The sequence below is a fragment of the Oryctolagus cuniculus genome, chromosome 2 (assembly GCF_964237555.1).
Source record: "Oryctolagus cuniculus chromosome 2, mOryCun1.1, whole genome shotgun sequence".
NCBI classification, from domain to species: domain Eukaryota; kingdom Metazoa; phylum Chordata; class Mammalia; order Lagomorpha; family Leporidae; genus Oryctolagus; species Oryctolagus cuniculus.
In genome coordinates this window covers 834,625-850,528 of record NC_091433.1, presented here as the reverse complement: position 1 = coordinate 850,528, position 15,904 = coordinate 834,625, and the positions used below count along the sequence as shown (strand labels likewise).

General features: G+C 66.7%; 1 protein-coding gene across 3 annotated transcripts; it reads right to left on the bottom strand.

The window, feature by feature from the left end:
* Positions 1-2,644: 2,644 nt before the first annotated feature.
* Positions 2,645-5,709, bottom strand: NICOL1 (NELL2 interacting cell ontogeny regulator 1). Of its 3 annotated transcripts, none has more exons than XM_051836715.2 (4): positions 5,458-5,709; positions 4,739-4,892; positions 4,534-4,622; positions 2,645-3,811 (listed from the first exon to the last, which is right to left on the bottom strand). In XM_051836715.2, exons 2-4 carry the CDS (start codon positions 4,863-4,865, stop codon positions 3,509-3,511), a joined length of 519 nt encoding a protein of 172 aa, XP_051692675.2. In that variant the 5' UTR covers positions 4,866-4,892; positions 5,458-5,709; the 3' UTR covers positions 2,645-3,508. The 3 variants fall into 3 exon arrangements, with proteins under 3 accessions (XP_051692675.2, XP_051692677.1, XP_051692679.1); XM_051836717.2 differs by lacking the exon at positions 5,458-5,709 and adding an exon at positions 5,177-5,329; XM_051836719.2 differs by lacking the exon at positions 5,458-5,709 and adding an exon at positions 5,177-5,328 and having other exon boundaries at positions 2,645-3,815.
* Between the last annotated feature and the right edge of the window lie 10,195 nt (positions 5,710-15,904).

The following is a 15,904-nucleotide window of genomic DNA, read 5'->3' as shown; positions in this document are numbered from 1 at the left end:
TCTCTGCGCAGGGGGCTCTCTGCGTAGAGCCACGTCCTCCCGTGAGACTCACAGAAGATACGGGCTGGGGCGGGGGTGAGAGGGGAGGGGGCTAAGGCGGGGCAGGTGGTCGCAGACCCCTCCCCGGTGCGTTACAGACCCAGCCGCCCTGCACCCGCAGCCCGCGTCACTCACAGGGAGGGTGGGAGAGTTCCCCACCCCCTGCAAGGTTGGGGCAAGACCCTCGGCCTGCGTTGGGCGGTGGAGCGGGCTCAGAGGGGCGCTAAGGTCACGCAGGGGCCGGCAGGGGCGCGGCCCACCCGAAGGGATTTCGAGGGAGCGGGAAGCGGAATCGGTCCACAACGGAGGGCCCCGGCCCCCGGGCGGCGGGACAGCCAAGCCCCGCGCCAGTGTCGCCGGAACGCCGCAGGGACACGGCTGGGCTTCCTCCGTCACCTTCCTGGAGCTGCAGGCGCAATCGGAGAGTCTCGCTGGTCTGTCCAGCGAGAGGTGCGCCGGTGCCTGGCGCCGGCCGAGGCCTCTGGCCAGCTGCAGCGGCTTCGCAAGGTCCGCCAGGTGGACTGCGCGCAAAGGGCGCCGTAGCCGACAGCTCACACGGGGTGCAGGCGGAAAGGGGGTTCCGGGGACACACGGGGGCTAACGTGCCGGGTGGGGGGTCTGCGGGGCCAGGCCCACTACCGGCGGGAGCTCCTGAGCAGTGTCTGGCCCTTGACCCAGACTTGGGCATCCGGGACCTCAAGGCCTCGTGTGCCCTCAGCAAAGCGGTGCGGCCCCTTGCAGAGCCACATGCCAGCCTCAGGCCACCCCCAGTCGGAACCCACGCCTGCTCTGTGCCAGGGACCTGGGCTCTGGCTCCCCTCAGCCTGCCAGTGCAGGGTCCCTCCTTCCAGCCCACAGCCCCCGACAGCCCTGGTGAGCCCTGTGACCCTCCCCACCTCCCACCCCGACAGTCTCTGGGAAGGGGCGGGGCTGGAGCCCAGGGACAGCCACCGGGGGCCTTGGAGACCGGGTGGGGGCGGGGCTGGAGCCCACCTCTCTGCCCCAAGGGGAAGGCGGGGCTGGCAGCCAGCGGATGAGCACGGAGCACGGCACCGGGTCAGCCCGGGTCACTGCCAGCACCTGCTTCGTGGGGGCTCTGCACGGCCCAGGCTGTCCTCCCCGGGCCCTGCCCACTCTGGGTTCCCCGCCCCATGGTACTCACCTGGGAGCGCCTGCTGCCTCCGCTTGGGGGTTCCCAGAGTGAGCAGTGAGAGTGCAGACTGGGACCCCTGCCCAGGCCTCTGAGCACCGGGAGGCAGGGGGGCTCAAACCAGGATGTTTCCTAACCCACCGTGTTGGGGGGGCGGTCGTGGGGCCCGAGCACGAGGCTCAGAAGTGAAGGGGGCCTGGCCCTTGTCCTGGAGGTAGAAGCTGTCTCAGGCCATCCACCCTGAACGACCACCCCCACATAGAAGAAAAACTGGGAACACGCAGCCCAACGTTCCCCAACAGAGGAGTGAGGAAGCAGCACCAGATCTCCCCCAGGCGGAGGCCCGAGCGGGCGGGGGGGGGGCACCCGAGGCACCTGCAGCCCGCCGCCCCCCCTCCCCGTGGGCACCCGGCTGTGCCAGCCTCCTGGGGCTCTGCGGAGCGGCTGGCAGTGAGCAGAGGTGGGGGTGGCGTCTCCCAGGGCCAAGTGCTTGAGGCAGGGAGTGGAGGTCAAGGGGGCAGCCTGGGCGGGGCCCGCGGCCCTGCGGGCAGTCTGTCTTCAGGAAGTCCATGTCCCACACTCCCTGCGAGGCCACTTGGAAACGTGCTGAGGTCTGGGGAAGGGTGGGGACGCCCGGAGGCTTGGGCTTGCCCGGAGCATGGGGTGGGGGCTACTGGAGACCACGAGGATGACCTGTGGCCAGGAGGACAGTGCGATAAGGGCGGGCAATGGGGGAGGGGCGAATAAGGCAAACAGGAAGTCCAGGAGAACAAGCCGACCCAGAAGGGAATGGCTACTCCGGCCTGAGTCCCTGTTTACCCAGCACAGTATAGACGCTTGCATGTCTGAAAAAGGATTTACTTATTCACTGGAAGGGCAGAATGAGAGAGAGAGAGAGAGAGAGAGAGAGAGAGAGAGAGAGAGAGGCCTTCCATCTGCTGGTTCACTCCCCAGATGCCTGCGACAGCCAGGGCGGGGCAGGCTGGAGCCAGGAGCCGCATCCGGGTCCCCCACGTGAGGGGCAGGGACTCAAGGTCTTCAGGCTGCGGCCTGCCCCGAGGTCCCCCATCTCGCCTGTCCCCAGGGAGCTCCCCTGGCCTCACGGCTGTCCCCGCCCGGCCAGGTGCCCTGGAACTCTGACCAACCCCACTCTGCCCACGCTTCCCTGCCCTCCCTTGAACCCTGCTGTTTCCACACACAGCTGGAATGCAGCTGCCCTCAGCCCGTGGCCACTCCAGCTCGTCGGTCACTTCGGCGGCAGCCAGAGCGTCCTGGTTAGATGTCAGGCCACGCTCCCGAGGCGCTGAGCAGGCCGTGTCCTCCAGCCCCCTGCCCGGCTGCCAGGGTCCCCGAGTGCCCTCAGGACGGGGCCAGCAGCAGCTTCCTGGATGGCCCTCCGGCCTGGCTCCGGCCCTCCTCCACACCCCAGATAAGTCTCTCCAACGAGCGCCCGGCTGTACCCCATCTTTTTTATTGTAAGATTTATTTATTTGGAGGTCAGTTACAGAGAAAGGGAGAGAGAATCTTCCACCCGCCGGCTCACTCCCCCCATGGCGGGCCGGGAGCCTGGGAGGGGGCAGGGGCCCAAGCACTGGTGGTCTCTGCTTTTCCCAGGCCTCAGCAGGAAGCTGGATGGGAGGTGGAGCAGCTTTGCCCCATCCCCCACCTTTTATAGTGAGGAGCCCCAAGGGTTGCATGGGGTCAAGGCTACAGACCACGCACACCGGCGCACAGGCGGACGGAGGATGCCTGGCCCAGGGCACACAACAGTCTGGCCAGAGAAGCCTCAGCCGATGGCCTCCCCTGCACCCCGCTGGCATCGCCCAGGCCAGGAACCCCCGGCCTGGCGGCCTCCGTCCCCACGGGGTCCCTCGCTGGCCTGCTCCTGGGGCCGCAGGGATCCTCCCCACCATGGCGGGGCTGCCGAGGGAGCAGTGTGTGTGCACGGAGGACCTGGCCTGAGGGGCCCTGCCCAGACAGGTAACAGTGAGGACCACGGGCCCTGCCGCGGTGGAATGAGCGGGTGAAGGCCCGGGCACCTTCCTGGGACGGCGGTGCAGGTGCGCCCCGTGGCGCCAGGGCAGTGTCCCGCCTGCAGGGAGGGGCACTCACTCCCTCCACGCCCCCCTGCGCCCCTGGACTGCCTGTCAATAAGCACACACTGCTTTGATAAAAGCCTCTAATTTTACTAAAATATTTACAGAATGAACCAAGGGGAGGTGACTGCTCTGCGTGGAGACCCCTGGCAGGTGCACGGGGGCGTGGCTGTGAAAATGGACCCCTGCTAGCTCCCCTCATCCCCTCCCCCCTCCCACCAGCTCAGCCTCCCAGGAGCCCCCAGCCCCAGCCCCCATCGCGGACGAGCCTGTCTCCATGCCCAGCCTCAGGGCAAGGCAGGCCAGGGAGCGCCCCGGGGTGTGGCAGGCTGACAGCAAGGCCCTGGAGGGCCCAGCCGGGAGCTCCCAGGGACACAGCGGCACAGCGGAGGCCTGGAGCAGGGAGGCGGGACCGGGAATGCTGGTGGTGGTTATTGGCAGGGAGCAGAGCTGGCCCCGGGTGGTCAGCGCCCCGAGGGCCAGCAGGCGCACAGGGCCCGGCGTTCAGCCTGCAGCAGGAGGGTGTCTGTCTGCAAAGCAACAAGAGGCCATGAGGGTGGACACGGCCCGCCAGGGGTGGACGCAGCCTACCTGGGGTGGACGCAGCCTGCCCAGGGTGGACATGGCCTGCCTTGGGTGGACACGGCCAGCCAAGGATGGACACAGCCTGCCCAGGGTGGACACGGCCTGCCTGGCATGGACACTGCCTTCTGGGATGGATGCAACCTGCCTGGGGTAGACACTGCCTGATCGGGGTGGACATGGCCTGCTTGGGGTGGACACGACCTGCCTGGCATGGACACAACCCACCTGGGGTGGACACTGCATGCCTGGAGTGGACACGGCTGCCAGGAACGCCCCCTTCCCTCGATGCCCCCCCCCCACCTGCGCTGGGTCCCGCCTCCCATTCCACTTCTTCCCACCAGATCACTCCTGACAGCTGCTCTCAGGAGGCCTTAACCCCCCCTCCCCAGGGACAAAAAGGGGCCGCTCCTCCAGGCGTGGGACCCGCCGGGGTCTCCCCTTCTTCCCACCTCCGTTCTCCCTCTTTCTGGTAGGAGCGCGAGTCCCTGTCGCCGCCGTCCCCGCCCTCCGGACAAGCTCTGGCCCTGGGCTGTTCCTCCCGCCCCCGCCCGAGCAGACCCTCCCGGGCGACTGCGTCCATTCCGGGTGCTCGGCGGCCGCAGGTGCAGCCCAGGCCGGCACCCCCACGGCGACTCGCGGGGCTCCCGGGCCCGCAGGGCTCACCCGCGCGTCCAGGCTGTAGGCCGTCTTGCGCAGGTCCTGCAGGGCGCGCTGCATGAACTCGAACGCGTGGCAGTCGACGCACGGGCGGCCTGCGGGGGGCGCGGGTCAGGGGGAGGGAGCGGCGGCCCGGCCCGGCCCCGCCCGAGGGGCCCCAGCCCGCCCACCGTCCCGGGGACAAAGGCCCGGGGCCGCGCCCGGCACCTACTCTGCGCGGGGACGGCGCTCCCGGCGGCGGGCTCGGCGCGCGCCCCGGCGCCCAGCAGCGCGACGCCCAGCAGCAGCAGCAGCAGCGGCGGCGGCCTCGGGGCGCGGCAGGCGGGCGGGGAGGCCATGGCCGGCGGAGGGAGCCCGGGGCCGCCCTGCGGAGGGCGCGCGGGGTCAGCGGCGCCGGCCCCGGGCCTCCCGCAGCCCGCGGCCTCGGCTCCCCGCCCCGGCCCCCGTCGCGGCCGGCGGCCGCCACCGCCCCAGGCCCTGGCCCCGCGCAGCCCTGTCCCGCCCGGCGACCTCGCTGGGCCCACCCCCGGGCCTGCGGAACCCCCGCCTGCCCGCCGACCCCGGGCACGACGGACCCACCGCCCCCCACCCAGCCCGTCCCCGAGCCCCGAGAACCCCACCCCGCAGCCCCGCCCCACCCTGCCCCTACCGCGGTTCAGGGATCCCGCGACTGGCGGCGCGGGCGACTCCGAGGACGGTCTGCGTGTCGCGCATGCGCCCCGCCTGGGTCCCCCCACCACCCCTCGGCGTCGTCATGGAAACCCGAGGCTGTGCGGGCCGCGGCTTAAAGGGACAGTCGCGTTGGGGTCCCCGCAGGCTCTCCCTGGAGCGGCGGATCCCAGAGCGCTGCGTGGAGGCGGCGGTGGTTACAGACGCGCAGCCTCCGTCCCCGGCCTGGGACAGCGGGGCGAGGCGAGGGAGCCCACCCACCTGCTCGGTGCCCAGGGAGCCCCCTCCCCGGGGCCGTGCGCTCGGGCCCGGGGCGCCCTCGCTGCGCCCGCGCCTGCGTCTCTCTCCTCCCGCGTGGGGCCCGGAGCCCCGGCCGCGTCTGCCCCCTGGCTGGGTTACCCGGGGGTCGCCCTGTGGGAGGGACGGGGCGCTGCGGGGACTCGCGACGCGCCCCGGAGGACGGCGCCGGCCTCGCGTGCGCCCCTCGCTCGGGCCTGCCGCACCCCGCCCGGCCCGACGGCGCAGGTCGCTGTGGCAGCAGGCGGGCGCGTGGCCGTCACACGCAGGCGAAACCGAGCTTGGGCGCCCCGCGCCCGCGTTCCCTGCGACGCCCGCATCCGGGCGCTGCTGGGCGGCCCCGCCTTCCGCGTCCCCTCCGCCCCTTGTCCTTGTCCCCTGGACGCCGCCAGCTCCGCCTGGTCCAGACCCCGCAGGTGCACGGGCTTCGGGCAGGTGGTGCGGTACAGTGGCCGCGGCCGGCCACGCGGCTGTGCGCCACGGCCGCCTCCGTGGCCCGCTCAACGCCGGCTTTCTGTCCCCAGCGCTCCAGCTCTGGCGCCTCACCGAAGGGGACCTTAGCGTGCTCGTCCCTTGGTGACCAGCTGCTGTCACTCAGCACGTCCTCAGGGCCCGTTCGTGGGCAGCGCGGGGCACTCGGACCCCATCCGCCTCTCTGCTGTCAAGGAGACCCCCCCTCCCCCAACTATTTTTTTAAGAGGGCACCTGCTGGGCAGGGGCTTGGGGCAGCTGTTAAATCACCTCCTGGGAGTGCCCGGTTGGAGTCCCGGCAGCCCCACGCGTGATCCCGCTTCCTGCAGGTGCTTGAATCCCTGCCGCCCACTCGGGAGACCCGGATGGAGCTCCTGGCTCTCGGCTTCAGATCCACACCCAGCTGCTGCGGGCGTCTGGGGGGTGACCAGGGGATGGACAATATCTCTCTCCCTCCCTCTCTCGCTCGATCTCTTCCTATCTCCCTCTCTCTCTCCCTCTCTATGCCCCTCCCCCTCTCTCTCCCTCCCCCTCCCTCTCTCCCTCCCTCCCTCCCTCTCTCCCTCTCTCCCTCCCTCTCTCCATCTCTCCCTCTCTCTCCCTCTCTCTCCCTTCCTCTCTCTCCCTCTCTCTCTTCCTCTCTCCCTCTCTCTCTCTCCCTCCCTCTCTCTCCCTCCCTCCCTCTCTCCCTCTCTCCCTCCCTCTCTCTCCCTCCCTCTCTCTCCCTCCCTCCCTCTCTCCCTCTCTCCCTCCCTCTCTCCATCTCTCCCTCTCTCTCCCTCTCCCTCTCTCTCCCTTCCTCTCTCTCCCTCTCTCTCTTCCTCTCTCCCTCTCTCTCTCTCCCTCCCTCTCTCTCCCTCCCTCCCTCTCTCCCTCTCTCCCTCCCTCTCTCTGCCTCCCTCTCTCCCTCCCTCTCTCCCTCCCTCCCTCTCTCTCCCTCCCTCCCTCTCTCCCTCTCTCTCTCCCTCTCTCCCTCCCTCCCTCTCTCCCTCCCTCTCTCTCCCTTTCCCTCCCTCTCTCCCTCTCTCTCTCCCTCCCTCCCTCCCTCTCTCCCTCTCTCCCTCCCTCTCTCTCCCTCCCTCTCTCCCTCCCTCCCTCTCTCCCTCTCTCCCCCTCCCTCTCTCCCTTTCTCTCTCTCACCCTCTCTTCCTCTCTCCCCCTCCATCTCTCCCTCTCTCTCCCTCTCCCTCTCTCTCCCTTCCTCTCTCTCCCTCTCTCTTCCTCTCTCCCTCCCTCTCTCCCTCCCTCCCTCTCTCCCTCCCTCTCTCTCCCTTTCCCTCCCTCTCTCTCCCTTTCCCTCCCTCTCTCCCTCTCTCCCTCCCTCTCCCTCTCTCTCTCCCTCTCCCTCTCTCTCTCTCTTCCTCTCTCTCCCTCTCTCTCTCTCCCTCCCTCTCTCTCCGTCTCTGTATCTATCTTTCAAATACAGTGGAAGTAAAGCATTTTGAAAAGGAAACTGAAAACTAGCCAAGTGGGAATATGGAGCCCAGTTCACAGGGCTCCGTGCACGCTGGGCGCAGGTGAGGCGCGTCCCTGAGCTGGGACAGAGGTCAGCAAAGTGCCCGCCCCCGTTGAGAACAAAAAGGTGAAATCCCTAAAAAAAAAAAAAAAGGAAGAGAAATTGGCAGTTGCCGTTGGGTCCTGTAAGGAGGCCTAACCCGAGTGTGACTGGGGCCTGGGTTCAGGTCCCGCCAGCGCCCCCTGCTGCTGATCCAGCTTCCTTCCGACCTGGAGAACAGGAGGCCGCGCCCTGGTCCCTGAGCCCCTACCACACGCGGCTCCGGGCTTCTCTGCCCCGCCCGGCCACGCAAGCATTGGAGGGGTGAGGCCGAGGTTAGCAGCTCTGTCCGTCCGTCGTCCCTTTGGCTGTGGGGAGGGAGGAGCCGATGGCCCTCGGCCGCACTCGGAGAGACTGTGGCTCGGTGTCTCCAAGACTGGAGAAAGACGCCGACACACAAACTCAAGGCCGCAGTCAACTCCCTGCAAGTTCAGGTTCGCGAGTGACAGGCGCTCACGGGAGGCCAGGGGTGAGGCAGGGCTGGGCGCCCGCACCCACACAGCCCGGCCCTGGCTGGTGCAACCGCTGGGTGGAGACTGAGTCCTGCTACCCGCGTCCCCCGATAAGGGACCCAGCTGGGCTCCCACAGCGGCAGAAGCAGCTCCACTCTGCAGGCCGAGAGGATTCGTGCTGCCCCCATGATTTCCAGCGCTCGGAGCAGCGCCGCGCAAGGAGGCAGCAGGACGGTGAGGCCGTGCGGGCCCGGCATGGCCCCCGAGTTCCGGAACCCCCAACCTCGCCAGCCGGCTCAGCGCTGCCTCTGGGGAACCCAGGCCAAGGCCGACAGAGGCTCCCCGGCCCTGTTCGCGGAGCTGCGCGTGGACTGGGCTGCTGGGTGCAGGGGGACAGGGTGAGGTCTTGCATCCACCGCGGGCTGCGGGGTAGTCACTGTCGTTTTGACTTAGTTTCCCTGATGAGCAGTGAAGGGGAGCGAAGTTGCTGATGCTCCCGGCCCCTGGGGTCTCTCTCTCTGTTACCGGAGAAAATGCAGGGTTCCTGTCTTCGCGCAAGAAAGAATTCAGGTGTGAGACAGAGAGTAGTGGGAAGGAAATAGCAAGGTTTATTAGGGCAGGGACATCTGTAAGAACAGATGGGCACCTCTCCAGACAGGACCTGAGAGAGTGCACAATCGCTCGGACTGGGGGAGAGCGAGGTTACATGGCTGAGTGGAGGGATTCTACCTGGGCAGGCAGGCGGGCGGCTCAGCAGAGAGGCAGAGGGCTGAGCGCACAGTCCGGTTGAGGCCGGGGGTGGGGGTGGGGGTTAAGGAGATGGGTCTCTGTCTTCACACATCTCCTCCTGAAACAAAGGAGTTTATGGCTGTAAATACTAAGAAGCTCCTATCTGAGTTTTCCCCTGAAGGTATCAGACAGGAGGAAGCCTCGCTGGCGCCATCCTGGGTTCAGAGGAAGGGTGAGCAGGGCCCCCTGGAGAATGGGGATCAGAGCAGGGTGTTTGAGATGCAGAGACTGGGCTGCACCTGGGAGACTGTGGGAGACTGTCAGGCAGGAGGGGCGGGGACCCCCACCTGGCAGGTTATCGGGTAGAAGGGGCAGGGCAGGGTGCGAAGGCCGGGCTGCCCCTGGAACACTGCCAGCAGATGCAGTGCTGGACATGGACGTCCTCTCTGTAGGCCTTTATGTCACACACACACGCTCATAACTGACTTCCTGCCTAGCATCTGCACAGCAGGCCTCGGAGCCCCACCTGGCGTGAGGCAGACAGGGCAGCGCTGGCCGGAGCACCGGGCCTGCAAGGTTTGTCTCTCAAGCCCCGGGCTCACAAGGACTCCCCCACGCCGCCCCCAGGCCCGAGCCGGGTTCACAAGGACTCCCCCACGCCGCCCCCAGGCCCCAGCCGGGCTCACAAGGGCTCCCCCACGCCGCCCCCAGGCCCGAGCCGGGCTCACAAGGGCTCCCCCACGCCGCCCCCAGGCCCGTGCCGGGCTCACAAGGGCTCCCCCACGCCGCCCCAGGCCCGAGCCGGGCTCACAAGGGCTCCCCCACGCCGCCCCCAGGCCCGAGCCGGGCTCACAAGGGCTCCCCCACGCTGCCCGGGCTCGTCCTCTTCCCGCCAGGAAGGACCAGGGTGCAAATGCCAAGTCAGGTCAGAAAATGCAAGATTGCACAGATTTCCCGAAAGCCTGCCAGCGTCTGAGAGCTCAGCAGAGAGAAACAGGGGTCCGGAGGCCGGACAGACGGCGGCAGGAGGGGCGGGGGCGGGGCCGACGGCGGCAGGGGGGGCGCGGGGCGGGGCAGACCCAGCTGGGCGGCAGGAGGGGCGCGGGGCGGGGCGGGGCAGACGGCGGCAGGAGGGGCGCGGGGCGGGGCGGGGCAGACGGCGGCAGGAGGGTCGGGGCGGGGGCGGGGCAGACCCCGCTGGGCGGCAGGAGGGGCGGGGCCGGGGCAGACCCAGTTGGGCGGCAGGAGGGTCCGGGGCGGGGGCGGGGGCGGGGCAGACCCAGCTGGGCGGCAGGAGGGGCGGGGGCGGGGCCGGGCAGACGCGGGCAGGAGGGGCGGGGGCGGGGGCGGGGCAGAGGCGGCAGGAGGGGCGGGGGCGGGGCAGAGGCGGCAGGAGGGTCCGGGGCGGGGGCGGGGCAGGCCCAGCTGGGCGGCAGGAGGGGCGGGGGCGGGGCCGGGCAGACGCGGGCAGGAGGGTCGGGGCGGGGGCGGGGCAGACCCAGCTGGGCGGCAGGAGGGGCGGGGGCGGGGGCGGGGCAGACCCCGCTGGGCCGCAGGAGGGGCGGGGCCGGGCGCCCGGAGGGAGGATCGCTCGCGGCCACTCCCCCCAGCCAGGATGCGGGGAAACCGTGTAGACGGAGCACAGCTGAGCCCGTTCACGCCCGCACCGGTGGCAGGCGCCGCGCTCGGGTGTGGACGGGATTCCGGGGCCAGGCTGCGGCAGCGCGTGGCCCGACGGACAGGACAGAAAGCCACGGGCGGGGGGCGTCCACAGGGATCGCCTTGTGCCTACACCGACGTTGCCGTTCTGTTAGCTTCCCGGGAAAGAATTTTCTGGAACAAAGCGTCCGGTCAGGTTGACGCAGGAGGTGGGAGTTGACTCCCAGGAGGGGCTCTGGGGTGAAGCGAGGCGGTCTGGACTTTCAGTCCTTCCTCGGTTCCGTCCGCAGAGTCGCGGGGAGGTGCTGCCCTGCCTGCAGCCCCGGGAAGGAGACCGCAGCTGGCGTCGCTCCAGCCAGCAGCCTGGAGGCCGCCCCTCACCTGGAGCAGGCCGGGGCTCCTGTTTGTTAGTTAGAAGGGTTTGTTTATCTAAAAGCGGAGCTCCAGAGGCGTGGGGAGGTCTTCCAGCCGCTGGCGCATTCTCCGATTGGCCAGAACCACCGGGGCTGGGCCAGGAGCCAAAGCCGGGAGCCAGGAGCTTCTTCCGCGTCTCCCATGCCGGCGCAGGGCCCAAACACCTGGGCCATCCTCCACTGCCTTCCCAGGCCACAGCAGGGAGCTGGATCAGAACTGGAGCAGCTGGGACCCAAACCAGCGCCCATGTGGGATGCTGGCATCTCGGGCGGTGGCTTTACCGGCTACACCACGGCACCGGCCCCTTCATACCGGCTGTAATGGCGGTGCTTCCGTCGGGAGAGGCGTGTGCTGACGTGGGTGCATGTCGCTCCCCCTCTTCGTGGAGGAACGACACAGGACCCTGCGCTGTTCTTTCTGTCTGCTCGGCCCTCCCCGGGTTTGCTGCTGGTTCTTCCCGGGTTGGCTACTATCCCTTCCACCTCCGTGGAAGGGCAGTTCCCCCTGGCCGCATTCCCCACTTCCGCAGGGGAGCGGCACACCGCCGGCCGGCTCTTCTCGGGGGCTGCACGGGTTCCCTTAGATGTTCCCCTTAGATGTTCCTGGTGCATGCCGTCTCTCTCCTCCTTTATAGTCCTCCTCCGCCAATCCCAACTCGGCTGAGTACGCTGCTCTCCAATCAGGAGCAAGTCCTACAGTTAATTGGTTGAACTGGAGGCAGCTGTGCGGAAGCTGTTTACTTCTCTCCCAGCGCCATATTGTGGGAGAGCAGATGCATAGAATAAGTCCTAATTCGAGCAACTTAGTCTAGTCCGGATTGCTCCCCACAGATCCCCCTTTCTTTTTATTTTTTGGCGTTGATACGCGCCTGTCTTCGGTGTCCCGCAGCACACACTCTGCTGTACTTGCTAGAGTTGCCACAGGCTCTTACAAGTCCTATCAATCAGGCAAACCGAATCCGGGTCCTCTCTTCGCCATGTTGTGAGGAGGTTTTTAGGCGCTGATGCGTGCCTGTGTTCGGTGACCTGCGGCTCACACTCTGGTCGAGCCGCCTGCTGGCGCTTACCGCCTTAATTAGGCAGACCGAATCCAAGCCTTCTCATTGCCTTTTTGTGGGGAGGCCTTACTGATGTTAATTCGTGCCTGTCTTCGGTGACCTGCGGCGCATAAGCTGCTAGCCGCCGCAGGTGCTCATCGCCTCACTTAATCAGGCAGACCGAATCCAAGCTCTCACAGTGCAGTGTTGTAGGGAGGCCTTTCTATTTCTCTATTTCTCTATCTCCGGGCATTCCTATTTCTCCCATTTCACTTCTATCTTCCAGCATTCCCATTTCTCTTTTACTTCACTTCCAAACTTCTGTTTCTCTTATCCCTGCGGCTTTCCGGCACCTCGCCCCGCCGGCGGGTTCCCGGCTCTGCGCCGCTTCAGCCCGCGCGCCTCTCTGCGCGGCTTCCCGGCTTTGCGCGGTCCGCGGTCTCCACGCTTAACCCTTTCGCGTCTGAACCACGGCCTACGCCAGCGTTCCCTATCTATTCACGCCCCGTGCTCTCTCTGCACGCGGCGGCTTCCGCGAGTAACACAGCGTAGCTTGCGTCTCCGCCACTAGGATTCAATCTAAGTTCCCCGGGCTAGCCTGGCGAATTCAACCCAGCGTACGTCTCCGCCCCACGATCTGGCTTCCCGTCCTTTGCTCCCCGGGCTAATCAGACGGATCCCAATCTGGCTTACGTCTCAGCTTCTGGTTTCAACTTTTCGCCCCCTATTCCCGGGCTAACTTGAGAACCCCAAAGTGGCTTTCGTTTCCGCCTCGGCCTGCCCCCCGCGGCTTCAATTTCCCTAACATTTTTCTCTACCCGGTATATTTCCCAAGCTTTCCTCCAACAATACTCCTCCCTCATTTCTCCTGGCCTCTCCCCACAGTCTGCGTCCGAGTCTGTTTGTTCTAGCTTTCACTTTCTGGCCTCTCCCCACAGTCCGCATCTGAGTCTGTTTGTTCTAGCTTTCACTTTCGCTTTCGACCTTAGAGATTCCTCCCAGCTTCCCCCCGTAGTCCGTATCCGAGTCTATGCCTAGGCTTTCAATAGCTTCTTCCGGCTCCTTTTTCGTCCGGCTTTTCCCTAGGCTGTTTGCTAGTCTCTCTCTCCGATATTTTCCCAGTTCTTCCCGTTTCTTCCCTCCTAAGTTTCATATCCGAGTCAGGTTTCCTATCCGAGCTAGGTTTCCTATCCGAGTCACGTTTCTTCCCTCCTAAGTTTTCTATCCGTCCTAGGTTTCCTATCCGAGTCACGGCACCATTATGTCGCTCCCCCTCTTCGTGGAGGAACGACACAGGACCCTGCGCTGTTCTTTCTGTCTGCTCGGCCCTCCCCGGGTTTGCTGCTGGTTCTTCCCGGGTTGGCTACTATCCCTTCCACCTCCGTGGAAGGGCAGTTCCCCCTGGCCGCATTCCCCACTTCCGCAGGGGAGCGGCACACCGCCGGCCGGCTCTCTGGGGGCTGCACGGGTTCCCTTAGATGTTCCCCATAGATGTTCCTGGTGCATGCCGTCTCTCTCCTCCTTTATAGTCCTCCTCCGCCAATCCCAACTCGGCTGAGTACGCTGCTCTCCAATCAGGAGCAAGTCCTACAGTTAATTGGTTGAACTGGAGGCAGCTGTGCGGAAGCTGTTTACTTCTCTCCCAGCGCCATATTGTGGGAGAGCAGATGCATAGAATAAGTCCTAATTCGAGCAACTTAGTCTAGTCCGGATTGCTCCCCACAGGTGCAGGGACCCAGGCACGTGGGCCATCCCCTCTGACGGCTGTGGGAGCAGCCAGGACTGGAACCCGCGCTCGAGATGGTTGCTGGTGTCGTAAGCGGTGGCTTCACCTGCTGTGTCACGGCGCCGACCCCAAAATGGGACTTTGCGTTGTGCAGTGAAGTACGTGGATTAGAGAGCAAACCACGCCCAGGCAACGGGATCGTCTGCAGGAAACCAAGGGCCCACGGGAAAGCTGTGGGACAGACGGGTTTAGCAGGGCGCCAGGCGCCGAGAGCCAACCGTGGGCGGCACGGGCCCAGCACCGGCTGGGAGCCGAGCAGGTCTCGGAGGGAGGGGGTCTCCAAACTCCGGCATCCCCGTGGATTTCAAAGGGAGGCAGAGTGACGGGGAGAGACAGAGAGAGCTCCCGGCCCCTGGCTCACAACAGCCAGGGCCGCGCCAGGCCAAAGCCAGCAGCCAGGAGCTCCAACCACGCGTGCCACGTGGGCCTCCCAGGCGCCTTAGCAGGGAGCTGGCCGGGACGTGGGTGTGGGGGTGGAGCCAAGGCACTGACACAGGTGAGGCAGCCGCTGACCCTGCTGGCCGGAGACGCTGCCCAAGCACACCGAGCTCTCCAGGGCGGCTGGACTGCAGCCTGATGCAGTCAGCAAGCTGTGGATTTGCAGGCCCGCCCCGGGACTGCCTGTCCTCGCCCTTCGCCCACCTGTCACGCCCAGCCGCGGCCTCCCGCCGGGCGGCCAGCTTGAGAGCTTCCAGGCCGCGTGCTACGAAGTTGCAGGCAGCAGTGAGCAGAGTCGCAGGTGGGCTTGTTAGGCGGGAAGTCAGTTATGAGCGTGTGTGTGTGACATAAAGGCCTACAGAGAGGACGTCCATGTCCAGCACTGCATCTGCTGGCAGTGTTCCAGGGGCAGCCCGGCCTTCGCACCCTGCCCTGCCCCTTCTACCCGATAACCTGCCAGGTGGGGGTCCCCGCCCCTCCTGCCTGACAGTCTCCCACAGTCTCCCAGGTGCAGCCCAGTCTCTGCATCTCAAACACCCTGCTCAGCATCCCCATTCTCCAGGGGGCCCTGCTCACCCTTCCTCTGAACCCAGGATGGCGCCAGCGAGGCTTCCTCCTGTCTGATACCTTCAGGGGAAAACTCAGATAGGAGCTTCTTAGTATTTACAGCCATAAACTCCTTTGTTTCAGGAGGGGATGTGTGAAGACAGAGACCCATCTCCTTAACCCCCACCCCCACCCCCGGCCTCAACCGGACTGTGCGCTCAGCCCTCTGCCTCTCTGCTGAGCCGCCCGCCTGCCTGCCCAGGTAGAATCCCTCCACTCAGCCATGTAACCTCGCTCTCCCCCAGTCCGAGCGATTGTGCACTCTCTCAGGTCCTGTCTGGAGAGGTGCCCATCCGTCCTTACAGATGTCCCTGCCCTAATAAACCTTGCTATTTCCTTCCCACTACTCTCTGTCTCACACCTGAATTCTTTCTTGCGCGAAGACAGGAACCCTGCCATTTCTCCGTAACAGGCTCCGACCTCGTCCCCTGTGAACTCCCACATCTACCGTGGGACGGTCGCGATTCCGCCGTGACACCGTCACACGCGCCGGTTCCAGCCCCACCTGCTCCACGGCCGACCCAGCGCCCCGGAGGGCAGCGGAGGACCCAAGGGCTCGGGCAGTGCGCCCACGTGGGAGACCGGAAGACGCTCCCGGCTTCGGCCTGGCCCAGCCCTGGCCGTGCAGCCATTCGGGCAGCGACCGGGGATGGACCGTCTCCCCCACCCCCAGCTCTGCCTCTCAAATACGTGAAACCTTCCCCCTAAGGATCTGTGATCAAATGAAGGGATCTTCAGTGATGTCTGCATTTAACCACCAACTCATAAAAGGCCTCAGGGTCCAACAGGTGCCTCCTACGAGTCAGTGGGCCAGTGGGCGCTCAGGTGCCCGAGGGCCCAGAACCTCCTGCAGCCTCCGGACGGCCCCTGCGAGCCGAGGCCAAGTCCCGGTCTCCCCAAACCGCCCCAGAGGACTCGGGGCCTCTCTCCCCTCTGGGGGGACACGGCGGGCCTCTCTCCCCTCTGGGGGGGACACGGCGGGCCTCTCTCCCCTCGGGGGGGGGGGGACACGGCGGGCCTCTCTCCCCTCTGGGGGGGGGGACACGCGCGGGCCTCTCTCCCCTCTGGGGGGACACGCGCGGGCCTCTCTCCCCTCTGGGGGGTCACGGCGGGCCTCTCTCCCCTCTGGGGGGACACGGCGGGCCTCTCTCCCCTCTGGGGGGGGGGACACGCGCGGGCCTCTCTCCCCTCTGGGGGGACACGGCGGGCCTCTCTCCCCTCTGGGGGGACACGGCGGGCCTCTCTCCCCTCTGGGGGGGGACACG